The sequence below is a fragment of the Atractosteus spatula genome, chromosome 1, assembly GCF_055471065.1.
Source record: "Atractosteus spatula isolate fAtrSpa1 chromosome 1, fAtrSpa1.hap1, whole genome shotgun sequence".
Taxonomy (NCBI): domain Eukaryota; kingdom Metazoa; phylum Chordata; class Actinopteri; order Semionotiformes; family Lepisosteidae; genus Atractosteus; species Atractosteus spatula.
The window spans coordinates 44,472,628-44,496,153 of NC_142706.1; the positions used below are offsets into that span (position 1 = coordinate 44,472,628).

The 23,526-nt window shown below is 43.4% G+C and overlaps 1 protein-coding gene across 1 annotated transcript; it reads right to left on the minus strand.

Annotated features, from left to right (window-relative positions):
- Positions 1 to 1,086: 1,086 nt before the first annotated feature.
- Positions 1,087 to 22,286, minus strand: LOC148840918 (lysine-specific demethylase 3A-like). Its single transcript, XM_088929105.1, has 25 exons — positions 21,754 to 22,286; positions 19,573 to 19,725; positions 18,317 to 18,424; positions 17,777 to 17,879; positions 16,707 to 16,831; positions 16,356 to 16,428; positions 15,681 to 15,946; positions 15,372 to 15,502; positions 14,099 to 14,451; positions 13,095 to 13,296; positions 11,493 to 11,707; positions 11,009 to 11,152; positions 10,196 to 10,294; positions 9,894 to 10,024; positions 9,371 to 9,560; positions 8,546 to 8,721; positions 7,970 to 8,233; positions 7,188 to 7,359; positions 6,204 to 6,294; positions 4,713 to 4,843; positions 4,498 to 4,617; positions 3,365 to 3,504; positions 2,705 to 2,881; positions 2,457 to 2,591; positions 1,087 to 1,840 (listed from the first exon to the last, which is right to left on the minus strand). The coding sequence occupies exons 1-25, from the start codon at positions 21,907 to 21,909 to the stop codon at positions 1,760 to 1,762; spliced, it is 3,936 nt and encodes a 1,311-aa protein (XP_088785231.1). The 5' UTR covers positions 21,910 to 22,286; the 3' UTR covers positions 1,087 to 1,759.
- Positions 22,287 to 23,526: the final 1,240 nt, after the last annotated feature.

Genomic DNA, 23,526 nt, shown 5'->3' on the forward strand with positions numbered 1-23,526 from the left:
AAGACTGAGTACTGGACAAGAAGGACAATTGCCAGAGAAGTGACCAACAGGCCAGCTACAACACTGACAAAGTTGCAGAGCTCTTTGGCTCAAATGGGAGAAACTGTCCAGACATCAACAATGACTTCAGCACTTCACAGATTCGGCATCTCTGGGAGAGCGGATTGAAGGAAGCCACTTCTGAGAAAGGCCAACATTAAGTCACGCCTGAAGTTTGCTAGAATGTGATAAAACCTGAAATCTTTTGGAAGAACATTTTGTGGTCTGACGAGACTAAAGTCGAGCTCTTTGGCCTGAAAGCAAAGCGCTATGTTTGGCACAAACCAAATACAGCCCAACACCCAGGTAACACCATCCCTACTGTCAAGCATGGTGGTGGCAGCATCATGCTCTGGGGTTGCTGTTCAGCAGGAGGAACTGGAAAGCTTGTTCCCATCAAGGGCAACATCGATGGAGCCAAATACAGGCAAATCCTTGAGGAGAACCTATTTCAGTCAGCCAGAGATCTGCGTTTAGGGCGAAGATTCATTTTCCAGCAAGACAATGACCCAAAGCACATGGCAAAAACTATCAAGGAATGGCTTGAAAAAAGGTAAGTTTTCTGGAATGCCCCAGCCAGAGCCCAGACTTGAATCCAATTGAAAATCTGTGGTATGACCTGACAACTGCTGTCCACCAACACTCTCCCTGTAATTTGGCAGAGTTGGAGCAAATTTGCATTGAAGAATGGGCAAAAATTCCACAATCTAAATGTGCAAAGCTCATACAGACATACCCAAGAAGACTCACAGCTATAATTGCTAATAAAGGACTACAGTATGTACAACGTATGACTCGGTGGAGGGTGAATACTTTTGTAAATGAGAAATGTAAGTCTTTCATTCTAGAGAAATGAATGCTTTTGAATAATAAAAAACTTTCATTAATGTGTTGAATTTATTGTGTTATTGAACTGAGAAAAATGTATTTCAATGCGTTAAAATTTGGAGATGTAACGGGAACAAAATGCAGAAAAATTCAAGGGGGTGAATACTTTCTGAAGGCACTGTAGCTGTAAATGTATTTTTGAAAAACAAAAAGAACAGATTAAAGACATTTATTCAGAACATTCAGAATACTTTCTGTACTGCTCTCAAAATCTGTGTACTTACTACTGAACAGTTAAAAAAATACACACATCGTACAATAACCTCATTGAAAAGTCATCACAATGAAAATTTATTTAAACTTATATAGTGCTGGGACTTTGAACTGCCATGTTTCAGTGTTTTTTTTAAATTCAAATACTGTAGCAGATTTCTGGGACTATTAAGCCACTTTGTTTCACTACATCAATTTGTTTAAGAACCCAGACATTTCCTTTTAAAAATAAATTATTTTCCTCCAAAAGATTTATATATATATACCAAGACTCAAAGCAGAAAATCCCCTTACATTTAAATACTGTAGTTTTTGCTAGAAGAGTGTATAGTTATGATACAAGTCCATCCATTTACATGTAAGCATATTCTGAATCACTGCATATTGTATCGCCTCATTTAAGCAGAATAAAAAGCAACTGTACTCAAACATCACTTCTGAAATATTCAGTTTATATTTAACGTAGGACACACAGATCTGTACTCTGAATGTATATCAGCAATTTAAATAAAGTATATTACAACCATGCAGAAACAACAACTCTTCCAATTTAATGATGCTTTAGGAATTTCTCAACCATAGCTGCCATAAGCACAGTGCAACAGTCCATACTGGAGGTTTAATCAGAAGGCTTGATAACATCATGGGCTTTAAGCATGGAGACTGCATCTTTCACTGCATGGTAGATCACATTCTTCACCTGCAAGGGAAAAAATACAGTCGATTGGAGATGGTTATGACTGATTTCAGGTTTTTTCTCATTTGAGTTTTCCTTTATTTTCAAGCAAACAACATAATTCTCTAAAGAAATTAAAAATCACATGAAGCACAACTGAACAACTCACAAACTTGATGTTAAGCTTTTTACATAGACCTTCTGAAGCTTTTCGTTGCCTCTGGAATACAGAAGTTAATGGGGTTTTACAGATGGCAGCCAAGGTCTGGAATGTGGAATGACTGTGCTGCATCCTCTGCTGTACATACTGTATTATATGTGCATAATATACATATTGAAGTATACAAAGTGGACAGAATTAATAGCAACTTATATAACCTGTAGTGTTTCTATTTATACTAACACTTCACTTAGCTTTTATTTTCTTCTTGTCATGCACCCAGGTCTGGAATCTAACCCAGGGCCCCAGAACTGTGAGACAGTGATGCTAACCACTGGGCCACCCTCAAAAAAGTTTCTTTACAAAATAACATTTATGGAAAATAACTTGTCAACACACAAGTGGCTATAATAACAAAGCTTTCCTAGCAGGTAAAACAGTAAAGAGCAGTGGGTAAGGCTGTGGCGAGCGCGGAATTACCTGCAGTTTGTCTTCGTGGTTGGTGTGAGTGCTCGAGAGGTATCTGAATTCCTGAGTAAGGCGGAAGCAGTGCTTCACGTGTTCTGGCGAAACAAAGTCTTCTGCAACTTTGATGCAGCTGTAGAGGTTGTGCACCTTGGGGGGAGATGCAAAAAGTTATTACAAACAAGCGTGCCTGCCATTAAAATCCAGAGTGCAGTGCAGCGATGCGCTCACTCGTCTAGAGGTAGTGCCAGCCCGGCTCTTACTTGGTGCGGCGCCCCGGCGGGAATGAAGACAACGTCCCCCAGGAATTGGACAATGGCCCAGCCCTGCACCCCATACTCCTGCAGCAGGCGGCGGCGCAGCGCCCGGTCCAGGTACCAGCTCTGGTCGTGGATGGGGTCGTGGTCTGGCGGGTTCTCCTCTCCCTGCTCCTCGGCCACCTGGAGACACACCACCCGCCACTTCAAACCTCTGGACATCTTGGATTTGAAAGATCCAGTGACCTCGCTGGTTATCCCTGAAACGGTTTGGTGGTTTGGCCCCTTCACAGCTATAACCCTATCAGGTTCCTGATCGTCGGATAGTCGTAAACCCTATCTTTACTTTTCTGGTGAAACGAGGCCTGGGACCAGGCTTGGAAAAACATGGTTTCAGGGCTCAGAAGCCACCACTGAAGTTTCATCACTGACCTACAGCAAAAACACTTCGCAGAGGACGATGTACTTTACTACTGGACATTTCATGACACCCGCAATTATCTGCAGTTACAAGTTTCTATCGCTGGTGTTTAGTTACTCAGCCATGAAAATTGAACCAACTGCATGCAATACAACTCTATCTGTGAACATACAGTCATACCAGACTTCAATCATGAGTTTTTCACGCCAACCAAAATCAAATCCCATGATAAACCAGCCTTTTACCTTTAAAAGCAGCTGCCGAATCTTATCCGTATCCTTTGCTGCATAAATGTGCCACAGAGCTCCGGGCTTTTCCCCCAGTTCAACCATACGTTTTATGGTCAGTTCATCTACGTCTCCATCTTCTATCGTCTGCAGCACAGCTGGGTGGGGAAGATCATTGAAATGCTATTTAAAAAGAAATCGCTAAAATGGGGATATTTACTTAAATTCACAATGCAATGTAGGAATGAATATAAATAAAACTTAATCTACAAGTCTGGATTTAAATTCATATAATAGATTCTTCATTACGTTTGTGCCCACTTTACTAAAACTACTTCCTGCTATTCAATGGCTGAGGAAAACAAGTGAATAGCTGTAGGACGGAACAGGAAGCTAAAGGGCACATTTCAGGGTGCATGTATCCCTTTGGACTGCTATAAAACATTCTTCTTCCAGCTGTGACCAACATCAACTATTCAGGCTCTGATACACATAGCAAGCCAGTTCATTTTGAAGATACAAAAACAGGTGAGTGGGTGACAGAAGAGGCTCCAGCAGACTTGGAAAGATCATGGATTGAGTAGACAAGTACAAAGTGACCCAAACATACTACACATCACGTGGGTGATTCTGCACTGCTGAAGGCTACGAATGAGAAGTATCTGGGGGTTTATACAGATTGTTCTAGGTTGTCTAGGTCAGGAATATCATGCTCACCCTTTTGTCACCATTCCACTAAAATGATATTGTAGCCTTGGAAAGAGTTCAAATAAGAGCTTCAAGAATGGTTCCTGATTTTCAGGGGGTTGCCTTTCAAAGACAGGGTAAGGGAAATAAATCTACTAAAACCAGAACTGAGGAGATGGAAAGGAAATGCGATACAAGTGGTATAATTTGGGACAGCTTCTTGCTCAGTATGGAAACAAGGATACATTGAAACTAAAATGAAATTTAAGATGTTGAACAGGAAACATCTTTATGCCAAGTGGATGAAATCACCCAATAACCAAAAAAGGCTCTTCACATTGGCAGCTTCTGAGTTCTGAGAGCTTTAATTTTACTCAGAAAATACTAGAAAAACTGCCCAAGATGTAACTACTGCCAGACATGCTGATCTTGTTAAGACTCACTGTCACCGTCGGTGCTTCTACCTTGTTCATGCTCCTTTTCTCCCTCAGGGATCCCCACATACACCATGACATTGGCAGCATCAGACACGTCCAGATGGAGGTTGGTGGTGCCATACTTGCGGTCTTCATCCGTTATAAGACCTGAAAAGCAAGAACGTCATTTTTTTCTGTAAGTTATGTTGTGAAATTCTACCCAGTTCAGAAGGAAGGGGATATTTTAAAGCTTCACAACTCACCATAGGCATTGTACATCTTCGGACCCAGATCAGGCCGGACAAAGAACTCTGGGAGCCTGGACGCCAGGTTCAACTTGCCATCTCGCCTGGTGTATTCTGGGAGAGGAATGTTGTTCATGAGGTCGTCAAAGCTGAAGGACAAGGAGAGCTTGGTTTCACTCGAGAGTGCAAAACAAAAACTTAAAACCAAAAGTATCTCAGAAACGAGAGCTTTCAGTGTCAGTGGACTGTGAGAAAAACACCCCCTTGTTTGATAGCACAGAGTGGAGGATCTGCACATAAAAAAAACCTTCTAGGGGAATTAAGCAGAGGATGGACCAACGCTGATGTAAATACGATCTTCCCACCTGAATCTGGTCTGCCTCTTACACGCCTGCCCCCTTCGCGGTCTTTAGTGAATAGCAGTGGAAAGTAACTCGAACTCAGTCAATCCCAATCGGATGGACTCGCTCTACCAACTTCCTTGCCTTACTGGAGGGCAGACACAGCAATGACCAAGGCTGCTACTCGTAAAGACCCTTTTCCTGTTCTTGCTAAACTTTTACTCAGTGCTTGTCTACCCTTGAGATCTTTCTTAAATCTGAATGGACCATATAAGGAAAGTTTCAGGTTATATAGATAAACTGTCTTCCAAACAGTGAAGCCAGTATGCTTTTTCACAAGTTTTTTCGGGGACAATTCCTTTCCTCTCCACTTCAGGAGAGTCTCTACACCGCCCTCTGGTGGCCTAACTCAATTTTGACACTCCAGATCTGGCAGCTGGGTTACACTTTCCTTAGGTTAATTAAAAGTATTAAAAATGATCAAATACAAATATCTTAAATAACCCTAGATAAACACTTTTGAGATCCTTGTCCCAGCCACTTGGCTAGTTTTCAGGTGACCTAATCATTTGCCTTTCAAGAGTGGAAGCTATTTAATAGAACATTTAAGTTATCAAACACCTGACTTTTTGTGTTCTTAAACCTGTACTGAGAGGCCCTGCCTTACACAACAGTAAAATGAGTGCTATATAGTAATGTATGACATTAAATAAATTCTTGTAATGTAAACAGCATGGATGGACTGAATGTCTACCTTCACAACATTTCTAATTGATAAATCCAATCCTGCTAATGTCACCTGACATGTTTAATTCAGGAACCATGTGTAAAATGTTACATTATAACAGAAACCTAGACCTAGTTTATGATTAACAGCCATCCATTTTCACTTTGTTCAAAAACAAAAACTAAGGCTTTACCATCATTCGGCATTTTTAAAAGGGTATAAAATGAAATGAAAAACAGCCCTAAATTCCCCAGTCTCCTGCTTACAATGGGACACAAAAACCAATATGAGATAGAAATTCTTACAGGAAAAGTTTATGTAAAATAATATAAGTGATCTATTGCATGTCTTGATTTCTGTTGTGACGGCAGTATTGGCCACGCAGCCTGCAGCCTGCAGATCACTCTGCGCGGAAGGAAGTAGAAAGAAAAGCCTGCTCACCGAGACGGCATCATGTCCCTGAAGTCCTCCCCGGGGGGCCAGTCCTTCAGCTTCAGCACCATGGGCTCCCCTTCCTCATTCTTCAGACGCCCTGCAAGACCCCCACACCGGTCACCCACACGAGCCACCCACAGCAAAGCATTACACATTACGCCTGCAGAGCAGGGGCTCACTGAGAAAGGAGGAGTAGAGATGGTTTTCAGTCTGGAGATGAGACATTAGACTTACAAGGGGGGGGGTGAAGAAACTGTCTCCTGTATAGCTTTTGCGTGCAGGATGAGCCCTGTAGTCTGGTTATGTAGCCACACAACAGTATAAGATAAGATCACTTTATTAGCCATATACAATTTCTTGCATTAGGAATTAGTCTTTTCGCATACCCCAGCTTGCTCTCCATGAGACACACAGACAGGGAGAGAAGCTTGGGGTCAGAGTGCAGGGTCAGCCATTTATACCACACCCATGGAACTGTTGGGGTTAGGGGCCTTGCTCAGGGGCCCAACGGAGTAGCATTCCCCTGCCAGCCGCAGGATTTGAACCAGCAACCTTCCAGCCACAGGCCCAAATCCTTAGCCACAGTGCCACTGCTCCGCACTATAGTATCCCCTGTGACTTCATTGCTCCAGCTGATGCCAACTCTGCTGCAGGCGCTGAGGGGCTCAAACTGCAAGAAACACTTCCAAAGAGAGCAAGCATGATGCCCACTAATCCTGTGCTGGAATGCGGGTTGCACCAGCAAGCCAAACTGATTGAATTATGGAAATCCCAAAGTAGGTTAGTAAAAACAAAAACAAAGGTGGTATTCCAAACTTAAACATGTACTGACAGATCAACAGTTGAGCTGTAAGTCAAGTTCAATTTTTTGTATTGCAACATCTCATAGCTCAAGACAATCTGTATTTTCTGAATCACTGAAAGTGAAGGTTCTACATATAAAGAATGACTGCCAATAACGATTTTAAAAGCTGAATGCCAGGAACGTACGTAATATGTTCTCAAAGCCGTCCCAGAAGTCGCCCACCGTGGTGGAAGACAGGATGGCGTTCGTGCGACAGTTGACCAAGTCCGCTTCCTGATCCCCAAACTCCTCGCTGAACGTCTCGGGCCTCCACAGCTCTGGGTTCAGCACTGTGTGCATCCCTGACACTATCACAGGCTGAGCCGCAAGAGAGACAAAGACCAGAATGGGTAAGGCAATGGCTTCTTCCAATTTAAAGTCACAGGGGGGCTGGAGCCTATCCCAACAAGCAAAGAGCACAAGGCAGGGAACACCCTGGACAGGAAGCCTGTCAACCGCAGAGCAGACACAAAAACGCACACACTTTTTTCTCAGAAGCCAAATTCCCTACCTGTATGTCTTTGGATTGTGGGAGAAAAAGCATGTGAACACAGGGAGAACATACAAACTTCATACACAGATAGCACCCCTCGTCCAGAACTGAACCCTGGGCCACAGCGATATGAGCCAGCAATGCTGACCACTGCCCTCCCATGACTCCTTTAATAACATCCTCACTTTGCAAAAGGGGGATGATAAGTCTTCTTTAAGCTCCCCCTTTCCTGAGTGGTACATGTTGAATTAACCAAAAAAAGCAGAATTTGAGCAGCAAAAGTGGATTTGTACGTCGATTCTCTTCACATTTTGTGAGTTGTGTAAAAAAGCAGGGTTGAAAGTTTTGCAATGAATACTAATTGGGATATTCAAAATAGAAACCACCCCACAACCACCCCAAACAAAATCCCCCAAAAAGAAAATGTCGGCCCACCTGTCCCTGTTTCCAGCACTCCCTGAAAATGTTCCAGTTGTTCCTGTGCGTGGGGTCCTGCAGGCAGAGCAGGCGGCCATCACAGAGCCAGCAGTGGGGCACGTCTGTGCTCACCACGCTGGGGTTCAGCACGGACCTCGGCTTACACACCGCGTCTCTGGGATCGGTCCGTCTGGACGGAGACTCGCCCGGGACTTTGCTTTGCACAATTGAGGCAAAGATGTCGTCAAGGATTTTTGGTGTGCTTTTCGTTCCCGTCTCGCTCTGGAAAAGAATCAAAACCCGTTAGTAGGACATATAACAATACCATAACTGTTAAAACAAAAGTTCTCCGTGCCGGGCTTACACCTCAACTTTAAATTGAATTTTTTTTTTCTAACAAGTCATTAGGTCCTTTAATGAAACGTTGAAATATAGAAGACTGGTTCCTATGTTTTCAGAAAAAAAACTCAAACCATCTTTGATTCGGTTTGGTGCGTACACGTGCAAAAAGTGTCTCCTTGAAATTTTAGGATTTGAACTGGACATTTCTCAGTGCCATTCTTCTCCTCCCTGCGCTCGGCTCCGGGCAGGTACCTGTTCCCCGTTGAGCAGGCTGCGGAGGCTCCCTGTGTTCTTGTTGGTCACCGATGTTAAAACCGAACCGTTGAATGTCTGCAGGCTGTGGGAAGGTTTGATGAACAGCGAGCTGAGCGGTGATGAGGAGTTGTGGCGTTTGGGCTCATTAGTTGAAGGAGTGATGAGAATACTCCCTGTGAGAGAATCAATGGAAGACCAATGCACATAAGTGTAGAACTGGCTTCCTCTAAATATCGGATATTTTACTTCTCAGTCCTTTTCCTGGAACACCCTAGTGCCTGCTGGTTTTTGTTCCATCTGAGCGGCTTAATCACTTGTGTTAATTAGTTCCTGTAACGGATCTGTAGATTTTTTTTCTGTACTCTGTTCTTGATTTCAAAAACATCCTGTTGTGTTTCTGACAACTTCGGTCCACAGTACTTTGCCTAGTCTATCCTCAATAATTAAGAATTTACTCCCTTATTTTGGACTAAGCAGCTCTTAAAAGGCGATCAACTGAGGATGATGACATCAACACAAGTGGGAATGATGTTGTGTCAGACAACTACTTACTGCAATGAATCAGTGTTTGCCCTTCTACTGAAGTCCTGCCGATTCTGCTTTTCAAGAACTGAAAGCAAATGCACCTAATGTCTCAAAAGGAAAACTTAAATAAATTAGTATGTAATTAAGAACTTAGCTGGAGCAAAAACCAGCAGGCGCAGGAGTACTTCAAGTCCAGGACTGAAATACACTGTTCCAGAGAACACAGACAAAGACTTGTGTGTTCGTGGGTGGTTCCGAGTTGAGTCTGCTCATCGTGTGACCTTTCCGAAACCTTACCCTTGTTCTCCTTATTCACACTGTGGCTGCCCAGTGCAGATAACCAGCTGAGGTTGAGGGATGCTGGGGGTCTGCCCACCGGATCAGAAGTTGTTACAACAGCAGCACTGGTTGAAGTGGAAGGAACTGCATCTGTGGACTTGTTACGCAGTGAAGAATCCAGCAAGGGATTTGCTAATAAGGTTATATTCTAAGGAGAAAATAATACAACTTTAATATAATATTTTTGTGAATTAGTTACATAAATCTCTTAAGCACCTGCCAAGTCTCATCTACTTGCTTTATGCTATTTGTGCACAATAATTATAACTTATTTTAAATCCCACCCGATCTTGCCCGATTGGGGTGTTCCTGGCCTCACTCAGTTGTCCCAGACAGAGAGCTGGTGGCATGGCCCATGCCGAATCACGGGGTACTGGTGACTGCCTTTACCACCTTAGCCACCTACACAGTCCATTCTTAAGACCACTTCTAAATACTTCACATTGTCCTTCTTTCTTTAATTTTCCAGTATATTCAGTACCTGGGGCTTCCTTTCCTCTTTCAGCAGTGGCTTCGAAGTCGCTCTCGTGTGGCGACTGGAACACGGACAGTTTGCCTTAATCCCCCATTTCCCTCTCACAGAATGAACTATGTCACAGAAATCATAGAGAGCTGCAAAAAAAAAAATCCAAATGAGTTGGTCTGACAGATGCAGGCTTACGTACACCCAGTTGCATAGGTATTGCTGGATTTGTCTTCAGAGCTTTACAGCAATTACAAGACAAATTTCCGATTCATGGTAAGGATTGTCAAAAAAAAATTAGAACAATATTTTTTTCTTACTTGTTCCAGGAATGATCTGTGTTGGCATCAAGTGGTCCAGTTCGTGTGGCTGTCCTCTCACACACTTCATCCAGGAGAACAGAGAACTTCTTCCCTCTGCTAGGAGGAACCAAAGTCACACATGATTTAGAAAGCAAATGATGTATTGTTCCAGTCGTGAGAATGCACAAAAAACATTTTTATCTTCTATGTACTGTAGATAATGTGCATGGGATGAAGAATAACAATTTTAAAAAAAGCTAACTTTAAGAAATTATTAAATACATTTTGGAAAGCACTGGGGGAGGTCAGTTTTGTGAACCATGACATTGAAAACTATTATTTTACAAATTCAAGCAACAGTTATCCAAAAATATCAGTAAAATGTTTTTAGGATCTCCCCCACAATTACTGATTGAAGACAAAGTAAACTCTCCACGCATGTAAACATCTGTTTATACACCATCCACCTTCGGACAGCGTGTCCTGCTTATGCAAGAAATCCATGGCTCACAACAGATCCTGCTAGGTTTTTCTGCTTCCCTAATAATTCTCAGGATTTATATAGCACATTTTAAAATTTAAAGTTCAAATTGCTGCCTATAAATAATCTGCTATTCAATCTGCTACATTTTAAAAATACATTGAAACCGACACTTTATGGACCTCAAAATTAGGATCTAGAATAATTACTTTTTTTTCTGAAACCTTGCTGAGCAGATTCTATGGCACTCAAGTACTGTTTTGCCGGAGAAAGACTTATCCTGATCTATGTCCCGTGTTCAAATCTGTAACCTCCTTTGTGTGTGAAGACGTATAGAAGTGGAATTTTACCACTGTTGCTCTTGTTCCTGAAGCAGTCCAGACAGACCCCGAAGCCACACTTAGGACAGACCCAGTGGATGTTAAACAGAGTGGTGTCGCACACATCGCACATGTCCCGCACTCCACAGACCGCGCGCTTCCAGACTATCGCCACTGGGAAAACAAACACGTCAAATCACACAGAAGGAAAACAGACAAACTATCAGTGAAATGAAGGCTCAGTTGAGCGACTACTGGAACCAGTAACATTGGTTGCATTTTTAACGTCTGTCATGCACTAAGCTTTTCTACTATGCAAGCAAGAATGTTACAGTTATGCCTTATTCAAGCTGCTACAAGGTAAAAGTCTAACACATCATGAAATCATAAGTCTTTTAGTCCTGTTTAACTGTGGTTCACTTTCAACATCTCCTTTACTCCCACACTGCAGCTGACAATTGTCCTGTGCGTCTACGGAGCTGCATCTGCTCACACTACGTCACCCGAGACTTACCATCCGGTTGTATGGAAGAGATGACCTCCTTCTCCTGCATGACCAGCTGGCAGAACTGATCCCCAATGTTGGCCAGGATGTATTTGGCAGTGTCCAGGTCCAGGCCCTTCACCCGGCTCCTGGCTGGCATCCAGAGGCTGAGGGCGTCAGGACCATAGCTACTGGGGGTCAGGAAACCTCCCTCTCGCAGAAGACCATGTTTTGTGAACTGAAGCCTGCAGACACAGGGGACATTGTGAACGTCATCAGTACCCAGCACACAGCGTGAACTCAAGACCACTTCTCCTTTCTTAGGAATACCCTGAATTATACTCTCAATATCTGTGGCCTAAAACACAGACTAAATAGGAAAATTATACTTTGTCAAGTGAAAATTGACACTAAAAATCGGTTTGTATCAATTACGTCTTTAATGCAAGAAAAGTCTGTGAATTCAAGGAAAATGCTTCGTATGAGTTTTATATAAAGAAGTCGTTATCAAAGACGCGTTCTTGCCAAAGCACTTTTATACAAAGATCCCTTCAAAAGAATACTATATACTGACATTACAACTTCAGGCTCAAATGGAATACTTCTAAAACTGGACTACAATGAAGGCCTGATAAAATGATCAGAGCCCCGGCCTGTGTATCACAGGTTTACTATCTCATAACGAAACCATAATATCCAATAACCTTTCAAAATCCAGAAATTGAAGTACTCAGTCTATGAAGGTAGTTTGCCTCAAGAAAGTAATACTGCATTATAAATTCTAGTACATCTGAACTACAATCCCAAGAAGACAAGGAAAAATACTGCCTTGGTAATACAAAACCAAACGTCTGTCACTACACCCGTAAATCAACTGATTTATCAAAATACCAAGAAGATTACACTTATTGCCCTCAAAACATTGTGACAGATTTCCTGACAGTAGTATAACCACCTTGTAGCATGATCTTATCATATCTCAAAACCTTAGCAATGCATCTCAGCCATGCTGGGATGGGAGAACTCTAAGGAAAACCATATTGTTGTTGTACATGGTGATGGTGCCCCAGTATGGCACACTCCTCCCCTTGGACCAAAATTCCCAAACCTATACCACGGTATGCTGGCCAGGGACACTGTGCTGTAGAGATGCTGTCCTTCAAATGAAGGGTTTGGCCAATCAGACCTACCTAATCTGAAGTGTAACAGCAGCTAAATACTACCCAGCTGGTGCTGGTGCTGGTGCTGACTTTCAGTAGTGGCTGAAGTCCTACGGGATGTAAAGCAGTGTATAACTTCAATAAATTATTCAATATAGTAACTGATTATGGTAACACAACTGCAGCCTTTGTAATGTTTCCCCAGAAAGAGAATTCTTGCCTGAACCATCCGTGGACACCCTGTACCCTGTCCACATCAGAGGGTGGATAGATTCTGCACTGGCAGCAATCTGTAATAAAACATACTTTTAACTCTACCGCTCATCCCCGACAACAAATCCCATTCAACTCCTGAACCCTGTGCCAGAACATCTCGCCTCACAGAAGAAATCAAAGCCCCTCTTTTCGGGATCCACTCCCGACCAGCGCCTGCGTCTCCGGCGGTCCGGGAAGAGGAAAGGGGAGCGCTCACCTCCTGAAGAGGAAGAAGCGGCAGAAGACGGTGGTGTCCGACTGGCTGCTCCTGCGGCGGTAGCTGGCCAGCCGGCACTCCCGACACTTGTGGAGGTGCGGCGCGATGCTGTTGCAGGAGCCGTCCTGGAGGAAGGACTCTCCTGTGCGCTGCAGCCTCTCCACCGCGGCGGCATCGTTCAGAATGGAATTCGGTGGCAGCGCTGCCGGGAAAGACAGATCGCCCGTTCGATTAGGAGCGGCCATGCTGCACTGTCTACAGCCCAGCAATACCACAGTCCTGCTCACACTCATGTGTTTTTTCTCTTCTCACACTGCTTGTCTTTTGTGTCTCTCTCTCCTACTCTTGCTTTTCTAAAGCTGTATGTTATTTAACTTGCTGCTGGTGCTGCTGCTGTTCTGTGTTTAGGTTTTGGTGATTCCTTCATGTCTTTGTATTGGAGCATACAATTCATGCAAATAAGCATTTCATTGCACTTGTGCATATGACAAACAAACTGAACTGGTGTTCAAGCATGCACTACACCAGCATGCCATCAGATATGAAAAGGGCGGGATGCACAGGTTTAGAAATGCTGCACAAGAAAAATACAAGTTGACATATTGGCTCTGTGGTGCAACCGAAGTGTCGTGTTGCATGTTGCGTGTACACAAGAGATAGAAGTCACACACTAAGACTGTCCTCATGAGTGTTTCAGACACAAAAAATAAAAGCAGAGAAGAAAGAGCTTCATGTTTCACGGTCATCGATTCCTGCCAGGAAAAGGCGACTGTGCACTTTTGAGGCAAATTCAAATTAAACATCAAAATAAGCTTGCTTGAGATATTAGTAGTAATGTTCTTGGGTTGGTGACGGGTGTGTAAGAGGAAGTGGGAAATATTATACTACACCACAGGTATACAATACCTATAAAGGACAGCAGTCCTGGTGCACACACAATGTTTGAAATTGACTAACACAACAAAAAGCTCATATTAGGGAAAGGGTGGGCATACAGAACGTACCGTTCGTATTAACCGGACTGCCGCTGGCGTGCAAGGACTTCAGGTCGTCCCTCACGCTCGGCCCCAGGTCCGCATCAATCCTGTCCGGGCTCGTCCTGCCCGGCTCTGCTTTGGGAAGGCAGGGCCGAGCGGCGGGAGAGGACAGGCTCTGGGGGACCGCGGGGAGTCCAGCTGTTTTAGGACAATTGGCCGTGAGCAGGTTTCGGAGCTCCTGGAAGGGAGGGCTGCCCTTCACGGCAGAGGCAGAGCTGGATTTGGGGGCAAAAAATGAGCCGAAGGCTTCTTCAAATGGATTATGGGCAACACTCTGCATCATTCTGCTCTGTAGCAGGTTTCCATCGGTAGTTTCATTCCTGGAATGTCAAATTATAAGAGAAAGAACAGAAAGGGGCTGTAAATTTAATAAAAAATTGAGGGTGGAAAAAAAAACTTCCTTTTCATATTTTTACTTTAATTCAGGAACAAACAACTTAAATAGCTCTACGGTGTCACATCCAGAAGGGATAAATACAGAATCTTAATATCTTTACATGTAGCTAATACATTCAATAGGTGAATTTAAAAAGCCTCAAAGGCAGCTACAATCGCAATTTAAAAATGACATGGTAGCAATTTCACAAATGATTGCTACCATAGAAGAAGCCATGTACATCCTGAAAACATCTAGAAGACAAACTCAATATATCAATACCATGGCCAAAAGTGCCTTGGTGTAAGTTAAGCATGACATGTAATTCTATCACATAATATTTTTGAGGTTTCATGTTCTTATTTGCAAGAGTAGCTTCAGGTAATACTTGTCCCTGTATAAATGAAATGCGTATTGTAATGTGAGGTTTGAAATGTTTTGAAGAACAATGGATTACAAAAGGGGGCAGCACAATAGCACAGTGGTACAGCAGTTAGCACTGCTGCCTCGCGGCACTGGGGCCCTGGGTTCAATTCCAGACCTGGGATGCTATCTGTGTGGAGTTTGTATGTTCCCTCTGTGTTCATATGGGTCTCCTCCGGGAGCTTGGTTTTCCTCCCACAGCCCAGTGACGTGCTCTAAAGTGAATTGGCTTCATGGAAAATCGGCCCTGATGTTAGCGTGTGTGTGTTTGTGTCTACTCTGCGATGGACTGGCATCTCGGCCAGGATGTAACCCGCCATGGCCATTGCTTGCTGGGATAGGTCTCCCTATCCAGACCCTATGAGACCCTGTACTGGATAAAGCAGGATGGATTAAAAACAGTCTGGACAGAAAGCCCATGCGCTGTACAAGCGGTCTTACCCCCACGGTGTCTGGGCTTGGAAACTGGGCGGGGAATCGGCAAAGCTTGGTCCGGGCTGTCTGCTCGCGGGGGAGGAGGCCGTGCTGCCCACCAGCACCTCCGAGGACAGCGAGGGGATGGACTGCACCGTCTGCAGCAAGAGCACACGCGCAGTGAGCCAGCCGCCGCGACAGGGCAAGCCAGGGAATAAGACACCTCTGCACCGAACAGCAGTGAAACGCGGTCCGTTCGCACCAGCGCACCGATCGTTTTGGTCTGCTCCCTGGAGACGGTGCTCACACTGGCACACACACGGCACCGCAACACACCTTGAGGCTGCAGGGCTCCGCTTCCGTCTTGGCAGGGCAAGCAGCGCAGGGCTCCCTGGCAACGGGCCGGCGCTCTTCGTACGCCGAGTCCGGGTCAGCCGCGGCGTCTCCCCGTGCGTCCGCCGGGTCAGGATTCGGAGGCACGGGAGGCTCTTTGCGAGGTCCTGGCATTTCGCTGCCCGGAGAAGAATCGCAGCTCGATTTCCTCTTTTTAGCATCGAGGTCTTCTGCCTCCTCGTCGGGCTTCCTCTTCAGGTTTGTGGTTCCTGCGTGCAAAACAATCCCATCGTTACTGCAAGGGCACAGGCGCAAACCTTCTTAGCACTACTGGTTTGCAAAACCCCCCGCAAACCACCCAATTCTCAAAAACAGTTATACAGAACTCAGAATGTGTTCTTTGCTAAAAACAAATGAAGCACAAGACACTTCTCGAAGTTACAAATTTAGTTGCAATTCATTCCTTTTCCACTGCTTGTCTATCATGGTAGAACCCAGAACAGGCCTTATCAGACTCTTACGTTATTATTTGTCTCAAAGGTTTCCAGAAAGAGGGCAATTGTGTGCATGGGATTATATTTTTCTATTACTTATAGAAATTAAGAACATAAAATGCCCCTTATTTCAATGGCTGCACCCTTTCCCACATTCAGATTTTAAGATCATGAAAACTCGTACCTGAGCTGTCCAACACATGAACTAGGAGCTCCATTTCCAGTAAAGATGGGTCTACACACTCTATACTGCCTGACTGAAAACAGAAAAGACAGGCATGACATCAATTTATGATGGACAAAAAAAAAAACAGTTAAAACTAAAAGACAACATGCGAAAATATTAATCTGACCAAAAGCGCTAAAATGAAGAAATCATTAGATTTTTTCACACCTGAAAAATATTAACTTGGCTAATGATAGTGCTCTGCAATACACGAATATTATGACATTATATTCTTTAAGGCAGGGACTTCTTTCTTGCAGACGGGAGAAATGGTAAAACATTTGACTGGGAGTTCAGTTTCAGGGTCACCTGCTCGTGTTGAACCTGCAGGGTCTGCGTCTCCTGATTTTGCTGGACAACAGTAGCAACAGACCACAGGCAGGCTGAGTCCACACAATACAGTTTCATCTTGGAACCAATCAGGCTTCTGTTGCCTGCAAACATGGAAAAATGTGGCACATTAAAAGAAGACAACAGTTCCACAACATGTGCCCCAGTTTTTTTTCCCATGTGAAAACCTTCGATTACTCCTGCTGTAGTTCCAACTGTTACAGCGCCCTCCAAAACTATTGCAAAGTCAAAACTGATTTTTGCTTTACATTCAAGCAATTTTGTATATTTGACCATGGCATTAATATGGATGGATGGACGGATGGATGTCTGCCCGTTATGCCTTCCGGCATGTAGGGGCAGCAACATCCTGTTGCTGTTTCTGTAACATTTTGTTTTTTGCAGGACAGGGTTGCTAGCCTTGTGCCCAACCTCCAACATGGAGGACCTGGCGCCTGACGTGGGACATGAACCCACTACCCTGAGATTATGAGTCTCGTGCTCTACCAACAGAGCTAGCCGGGACCTCATAAATATGAATGCCAAGTGTACAATAAAATACATGTTAATTTTGGTTTAAATTCCATTCCACATTTGATCATATTAGAACAAAACATAGTTAATGCTGGACCCAGTGATTTCAAGTGACCAGAAGTATTGGGAAACTCGAGTAGATTTGAGAGTGTAAAAGTCATTATTTGGTTGCATGTGCTTATTCATTCTACTGTAACACAGGATTGTAATGGGATTTCGAAATAAAAACGTGACAGCCTGATAACAGAATGGAAATACATTTTACTGAAGTGAGGTATCTAATGGCCTTCTAGTGATTATAATAGCACAGCCCTTAAACATGGTAACATTGGTACTACATTTCAAAGAATAAATAAATCCCACACACTTTAAAATGCAAAAATAAACTGCGATACGAGATTTGGAACTACGCTCTGAACACAGGAGATGCATTTCAGACGTTTCGCAATGCAAAACCAGAAAACTATGCATGACCACAATGCTTCCAGGTAAGAAACAAAGAGGGTGTACAGTACCTCGTATCAGGAGCTGTACGGCTGCGTGCTTTTTAATCCAGGCTTTCACCCCCTTCTGAAGTTCTTGGAAGTCCCTCAGAGAAAACCCTAAGCAGCTTAATCTCTGGGAAGGGAAAAAATAACTGCTGCATTTCATCTGTCATTGAATACTTCAACAATTTAACTTATTAGTAAGCATTCTTAATCATAAACTCAAGAAAAACTGAAAAACAGTAAATAAGGCTAGCAAAGAAGCAGACAGCATTTGGTCCATCATGTTTGAGGTCATTTTGAGAACATCTATGATGCCAGTTTATCCACTACTGGTTGTACAAAGGTTATGATGCCTAATCTACAGATAATATAATCCTACTTAATTACCAATTTTGGCTTTTTGGTCATGCTCTCTGTGCAATATTGATATATTCGTATATAAGAATTGAATTCTTGATCTCCTTCCTTCACTGCAACAACAGTTTCTGATGTTCAATATGGGAACAGTACAACACTGGCAGAGTTAGTAATGTGCAGTTTCTGCCCCAGCTATAGCTGTAAGCATACCTCAAGAGGCTGGACAGTTCCTACAGGGATGAAAGTTCTCTTGTTTATCAGGAGATACTCCACAGGAATAAGCACCAGTCCAATCGTGTCCACAAGAGGCTTAAAAACCTGCAAAGAACAAAACACATCCGAAATTAGCAGATAAACACTCCATCCTCTTAATATACAGTGTTTGTCTTTGTAAGGAGATATTTGAGTGAGAAATCTCTTACAAGATCAATTTTTAAAATAACTTAAATTACCAGGTTTAAAATCTGTCAGATTTTAAGTAATATTAACATTAACTACATTCAATGGCTGAAAAAAAAAACATTTAGTATAGCAGAATAGTATAAGAAGGTACTCTTCTTCCTACTAATGTAGTATTCACTTTCAGGAATGTAGCACACAGCAACTAACCACTGTCACCTACAAAGCAACGCAGCTCAAATTTATTTGTGCAAAATATCCATCCATTTTCTAGTGGCTTTGTCCAATTCGCAGGGGAGCCAGAGCCCACCCCAGAAAGCAACAGGCACAAGGCATGATACATCCTGGACAGGACGCCAGTCCATCGCAGGGCAGAAACTAGGAATCTCCTTTTGAAAAAATAACTCATCCGATGGCCTAGTTGACGGAAGTTAAAACATTCAACGTAACAGAACGACCAAAACACATACACCCGATTTTAGATGAAGAAGAACGAGGTACCAATCTGTTCTAAAATGGATCTCTATGAAAAAGCGGCTCCTCCATTTCAAGGGTGTGTTCATTATAGACTGATTAAGAGAGGGAAGCAGGAAGGAAGCCTGAAGCAGCTGACAAAGCTTTCCAAGCTTCCATTATGTCGGAACTCTACACAACATATCCATTCATCTACTTTCTAACCACTTTAAATAACCCAGGGTTGCAAGGGAGCCAAGCCCATCCCCGCCAGCAACAGGTGCAAAGCAGGATATATCTTGGACGGGACGCCAGTCCATCGCTCAGACACAAACACACGCACACACCCTCACCAGTGCCAATTTTCCCTAACAAACTTACCGGCGTGTCTCGGGCTAGTGGAAGGAAACCAGAGCACCTGGAGGTAACCCCACACGAAGACAGGGAGAGCTCCATACTCCACTCAGCCTCCACAATTTAGCCAAGCTACAAATCGGCTGAAACTGCACAAATTCACTTGCCTCCGCTGGGACTGTACCCACAGAAGAGAGTCGCTACAAGACCCTTTATCTTGCGAACCGCAGGTCGCGAGCGCCAGGCGGCGGTGAACGTACCACAGCCGGCCACTGGACACTGGCGGTCTCTCCAGGAAGCTGCCGGCGAGCCAGCCCCAGGGTGTGCTCCACCAGGAAGACCTTCATCAGGGGCTCGTACACCTTGATCCACCTCCGGCTCTCCGGCTGCTGCTCGTCGAACTCCACAAACACCTGCGGCGAGAATCCGCGAGAGATCAGGACACCTCCCCCTGGCCTTGTCACCTCGTCTCCTCCCCCTGCCCACGTCTCAGCACCTTTCTGTCCGGCCAAGGTGCTGTCTGCTTCACAGGAGCTTGGCGCAGCTCATCATCTCGTGCTTCGGGGTGAGGAGGAGAGTTTGCGAGGTTCCTGAGCTCACATCAACCTACCTTTCAAATTCTGCCGTCCAGAGTGTTATGGTTTGGTGGGGGGTGCTTGTGATCAGAAGACATTTCATAATGTCTTTATCTTCATAAAGATACTGATTACATGGGGGGGAAGGGTCAAGTGAATTGTGAATCAAGTGAATCTCCAATGCAAATGGAGAAAAACATTTAAAGCGCTTTGCTCAATGTCTTGTTTTCCAATAAGGTATGCAAAAGGGATAGTTTGGGAGAAACCGAGTTAGGATTCTTGGTTGGCTTTCCTCATCTCCCACATGAACAGCAGTTGAGAAGCTACAGGCAAGTTAAGGGGCCTGTCTTAGAACAGAAGAGCATGACTGCAAACAAAACTACCTGATGGGAACAAATTAGAACTGAGGTGCCACATCTTTGTGGGCTCAATACTTTGGGCTTTGTGGGCTTGATCAAAAATGATCAAAAGGCTGGCACTTAAGTGTGCATTTTTGTTTTTATTTTCAGCTGTACATAAAACGCTGCACCCATCATGGAAAACAATGTTACCCTCAGATCCCATCAGGCAGTATCAAGATGCTTTACTTTTACTTTCAAGAACTTTACTTTTACTTTACCGTTCTTCAGGATCAATTGGGTATTGTTCAGTAACATGGAAACGAATAAAAGATACGTTTAATCAATAAACATCTTGACTTACAAAAAAATGGACTGGTGAGACAAAACAAAGGCTACCCGTACTTTTGTTTGTGATTCAAAACCAGATTCTTTAACTGGGGTTAGTCCTAAATTACAATGAAGGCAACTACGGAGGTATTATATAAGAATGGAAGAAATTTGGACAAACAATTCAAGTTTCCAAGACACTCTAAGAGAAAAAAAGCAAATTTATCGGGATTGAACTCCAAACTGTGAGTACAGAAGATAATATACCAAGGCGTTAAGCACCACAATGGAAATTCATTACCAGTTTTCCATCTTAAAACCCAAGTTCCCAGAGACGTTAAAATTCAGTAAATTCGGTCAGTTCAGTAACATTTGTCCAGAAGAAGCATTCAGTTCTCCATATAATGGACATTTCCGATGCTGTATCCCTGAACCACGACCTGGCAGAGATGTATGGATAGCGTGTTTTTTTATAGGAAGACTTGGCAATGTTATAGTCGAAGTGTACAAACACCTCGAGTTATCCCCGACACTCTCTCAGTCACTACTTCACAGGTGAAAGACACGATTTCATCAGAGGAAACGAGATAAAGGCAGCTTTGGTAAATAAGTTACCAAAGAATGTGTAACAAACGTCGACTAGACTTCACCTATAGGTACGGCATGTCTAGATTTGTCCTTGTGAGAGCATCTTGGCGAACATACAGTAAAAATGACACAAACTAGCCTTTCTAACGGTTACTATCGATAATGCGTATGACTATGGGTTCATAAACAGTACTCTTAACGGTACTATTTTGTAATACCGAAACACAAAAACGAAACTGCTAGCAATTACTGTTACTAATTGATCATTATTTGTCGGGTGGAAGGAATATATTCCACAATTAATCTTCAAATTCTTGTGAGGATACGGAGATTATCACCGCGCGACCTGAAAAACCCACCGGGCGTCGCACAATAGAGGTGTGAATTGAAGTTACTTCATCACTGGTTTTCTGTGCAGAACAAAACGTGTAAATCACACCTTATCAGACTCACGAATTAGTTACGCCAACACGCTCCTTGTTCGGACGAAGTTGTACGTGCGCTTCTGTCTTCCTAACATGACAGCCTGCACCCACATCTCTGAAACTGTAGCTATCGCCATTCAGACGGAGAATAGTAACTGTGTTTCAAAGAACTGGGTCCGACATACCTTCAGGTTCTGGTCTGAAACATCCCTGTGCGACACGGCTCTTATTTTCCCGGATTTCCAATCCCATTTCGCTATCTCTTCGACTTTCAGGGGGAGCTCTCCGGTCACACAGAGAAACCCCCTTCCTACGAGGATCTGGCGGGCTTTGTTGCACATTTGTACCGGTTCCGACCCCACAGCTCAAGAAATCCCACTCTGCCCACCGAACGCAAAAAGCGCTTTATAAAAATCGCATTTCCAACTGCGTTCTTAAGCTGGTGACTGAAATTAAACGGGTAGCATTCGACGAAAGAAGTACACAATGGATAGGTCTCACTTGAATCAAACGGCTTGCAAATTCATAAGTACTTTCTCCCCGCTCCTCTCAAATTAACCAATTTCTTAATATTAGGATAAACTCAAATATCTGATAAGAATGTAATATTTTTTTCCACACAAAAACAACCTAAACAGATTCTGATTATCGTAGCTATTTGACTTCAATTTTCATGCAAGCACTTCTCGCCAGCTGTCTGCTCTTTACAGGCACCACCCACACATCAATTAAACGTGTCCTTATTGGTTATCTTTTCCGTATGGGGGCGGGTCCCTTACGGCTGATCTGGAAGATTATTGGCTACTGTATTGGCAACAGAAAAAAGACCTCCACGCCCACTCGGGGCTCCCCGAGGAGCCGTAGAGCATTATCACAAGCGGCTAAATCAATGCGCGATGTCGTGACAGACCATATAGGGCAAAAAGTAGAAAGACGTGCCTGTCGCAAAATCTGTAGCTGAAAGATAAAAGAAAGCCGTGTTATCTACAATATCACTGCTTTTAATTTCCGTTATTCCACTACAGACACATTTGTGTCGCACCAAACTGTTTAGACCCCCAGCAAGCGGAAGAATCCATTGTTGTGGTGTGAGCGGTGAGCCGGTGTAGATACGTGCGCTTTGCAGCGTACTCCTGATAAGGCGAGGGGAGGAAGGGCGCGGGGAGTGGCGAGGCGGGAGGGCATCCAAGCGCTGCAGAAGCATTGGGCCGGGACTGCTCACCCTCCCGTTTTTGATCACCGGTCATCAATGAAAGAAGGCAGCATTTCCAGGGTTACGAGCCGAGCTCTTGCAATTTGCTGAAGGATGTTTAAAATGTTTGAAAACAGCAGTTAGGAAACTAACAGTATTTCAGAAAATGTGATTTAAACAACAGGTGAAGTTGTTAAAGGGACATTGTAAATTTCCAGTGAAAGTTGTTTATTGAACCTGATCACTCTAAAGATTTTAAATAAAAAGGAGAAACAAAGAGGGACAACTGTTAAGACTCATATCAAAAAGTATAATATCTGCCTTAAATCCCATCAAACGTGCTCTTTGGAATCAGGAGCATCTCCAAAGCCATTCAAACAACGTGGTAGAAACCCTGCTTGACCAGTGACCTTAAATAAACCCTCTATTAAGGATTATTTAACAGTCCAAAATGCAAGGTGTTCTTTATGTATTAAAGCATCAGAATGCATTTCTTAAGAGGGCATATCAAATATAAAATATTTAGAATACTTATATTGCAAAAATGGCATGAAGGTGTTGGTAGGTTTCGTTTTTTGAGAATATTTAACTTTTGAAATGTAAGTATTGTAAAATTTAATATATGGAAATGAAATGCAATTGTGTTACAAAATGTTAGAATGCTTCTTTTGGTGGGAATAAGCAATTATTACCATTAATTTGTTAAGAGAGTTAAATCTTTGTTACAGTCAAAATCTTTAGCTGATGCTTGCTATAACGTTGTTTT

What these genes read in the sequence shown, in the direction of transcription:
- LOC148840918 (XM_088929105.1), bottom strand. Translation starts at nt 21,909, where the DNA reads ATGTGCAACAAAGCCCGCCAGATCCTCGTAGGAAGGGGGTTTCTCTGT. An exon ending in GTGTCCAGTGGCCGGCTGTG is followed by an intron (nt 18,425 to 19,572) that starts GTACGTTCACCG and finishes TGTTCTTTGCAG; the next exon opens with GTTTTTAAGCCTCTTGTGGA. An exon ending in CCGCCGGGGCGCCGCACCAA is followed by an intron (nt 2,592 to 2,704) that starts GTAAGAGCCGGG and finishes TCTCCCCCCAAG; the next exon opens with GTGCACAACCTCTACAGCTG.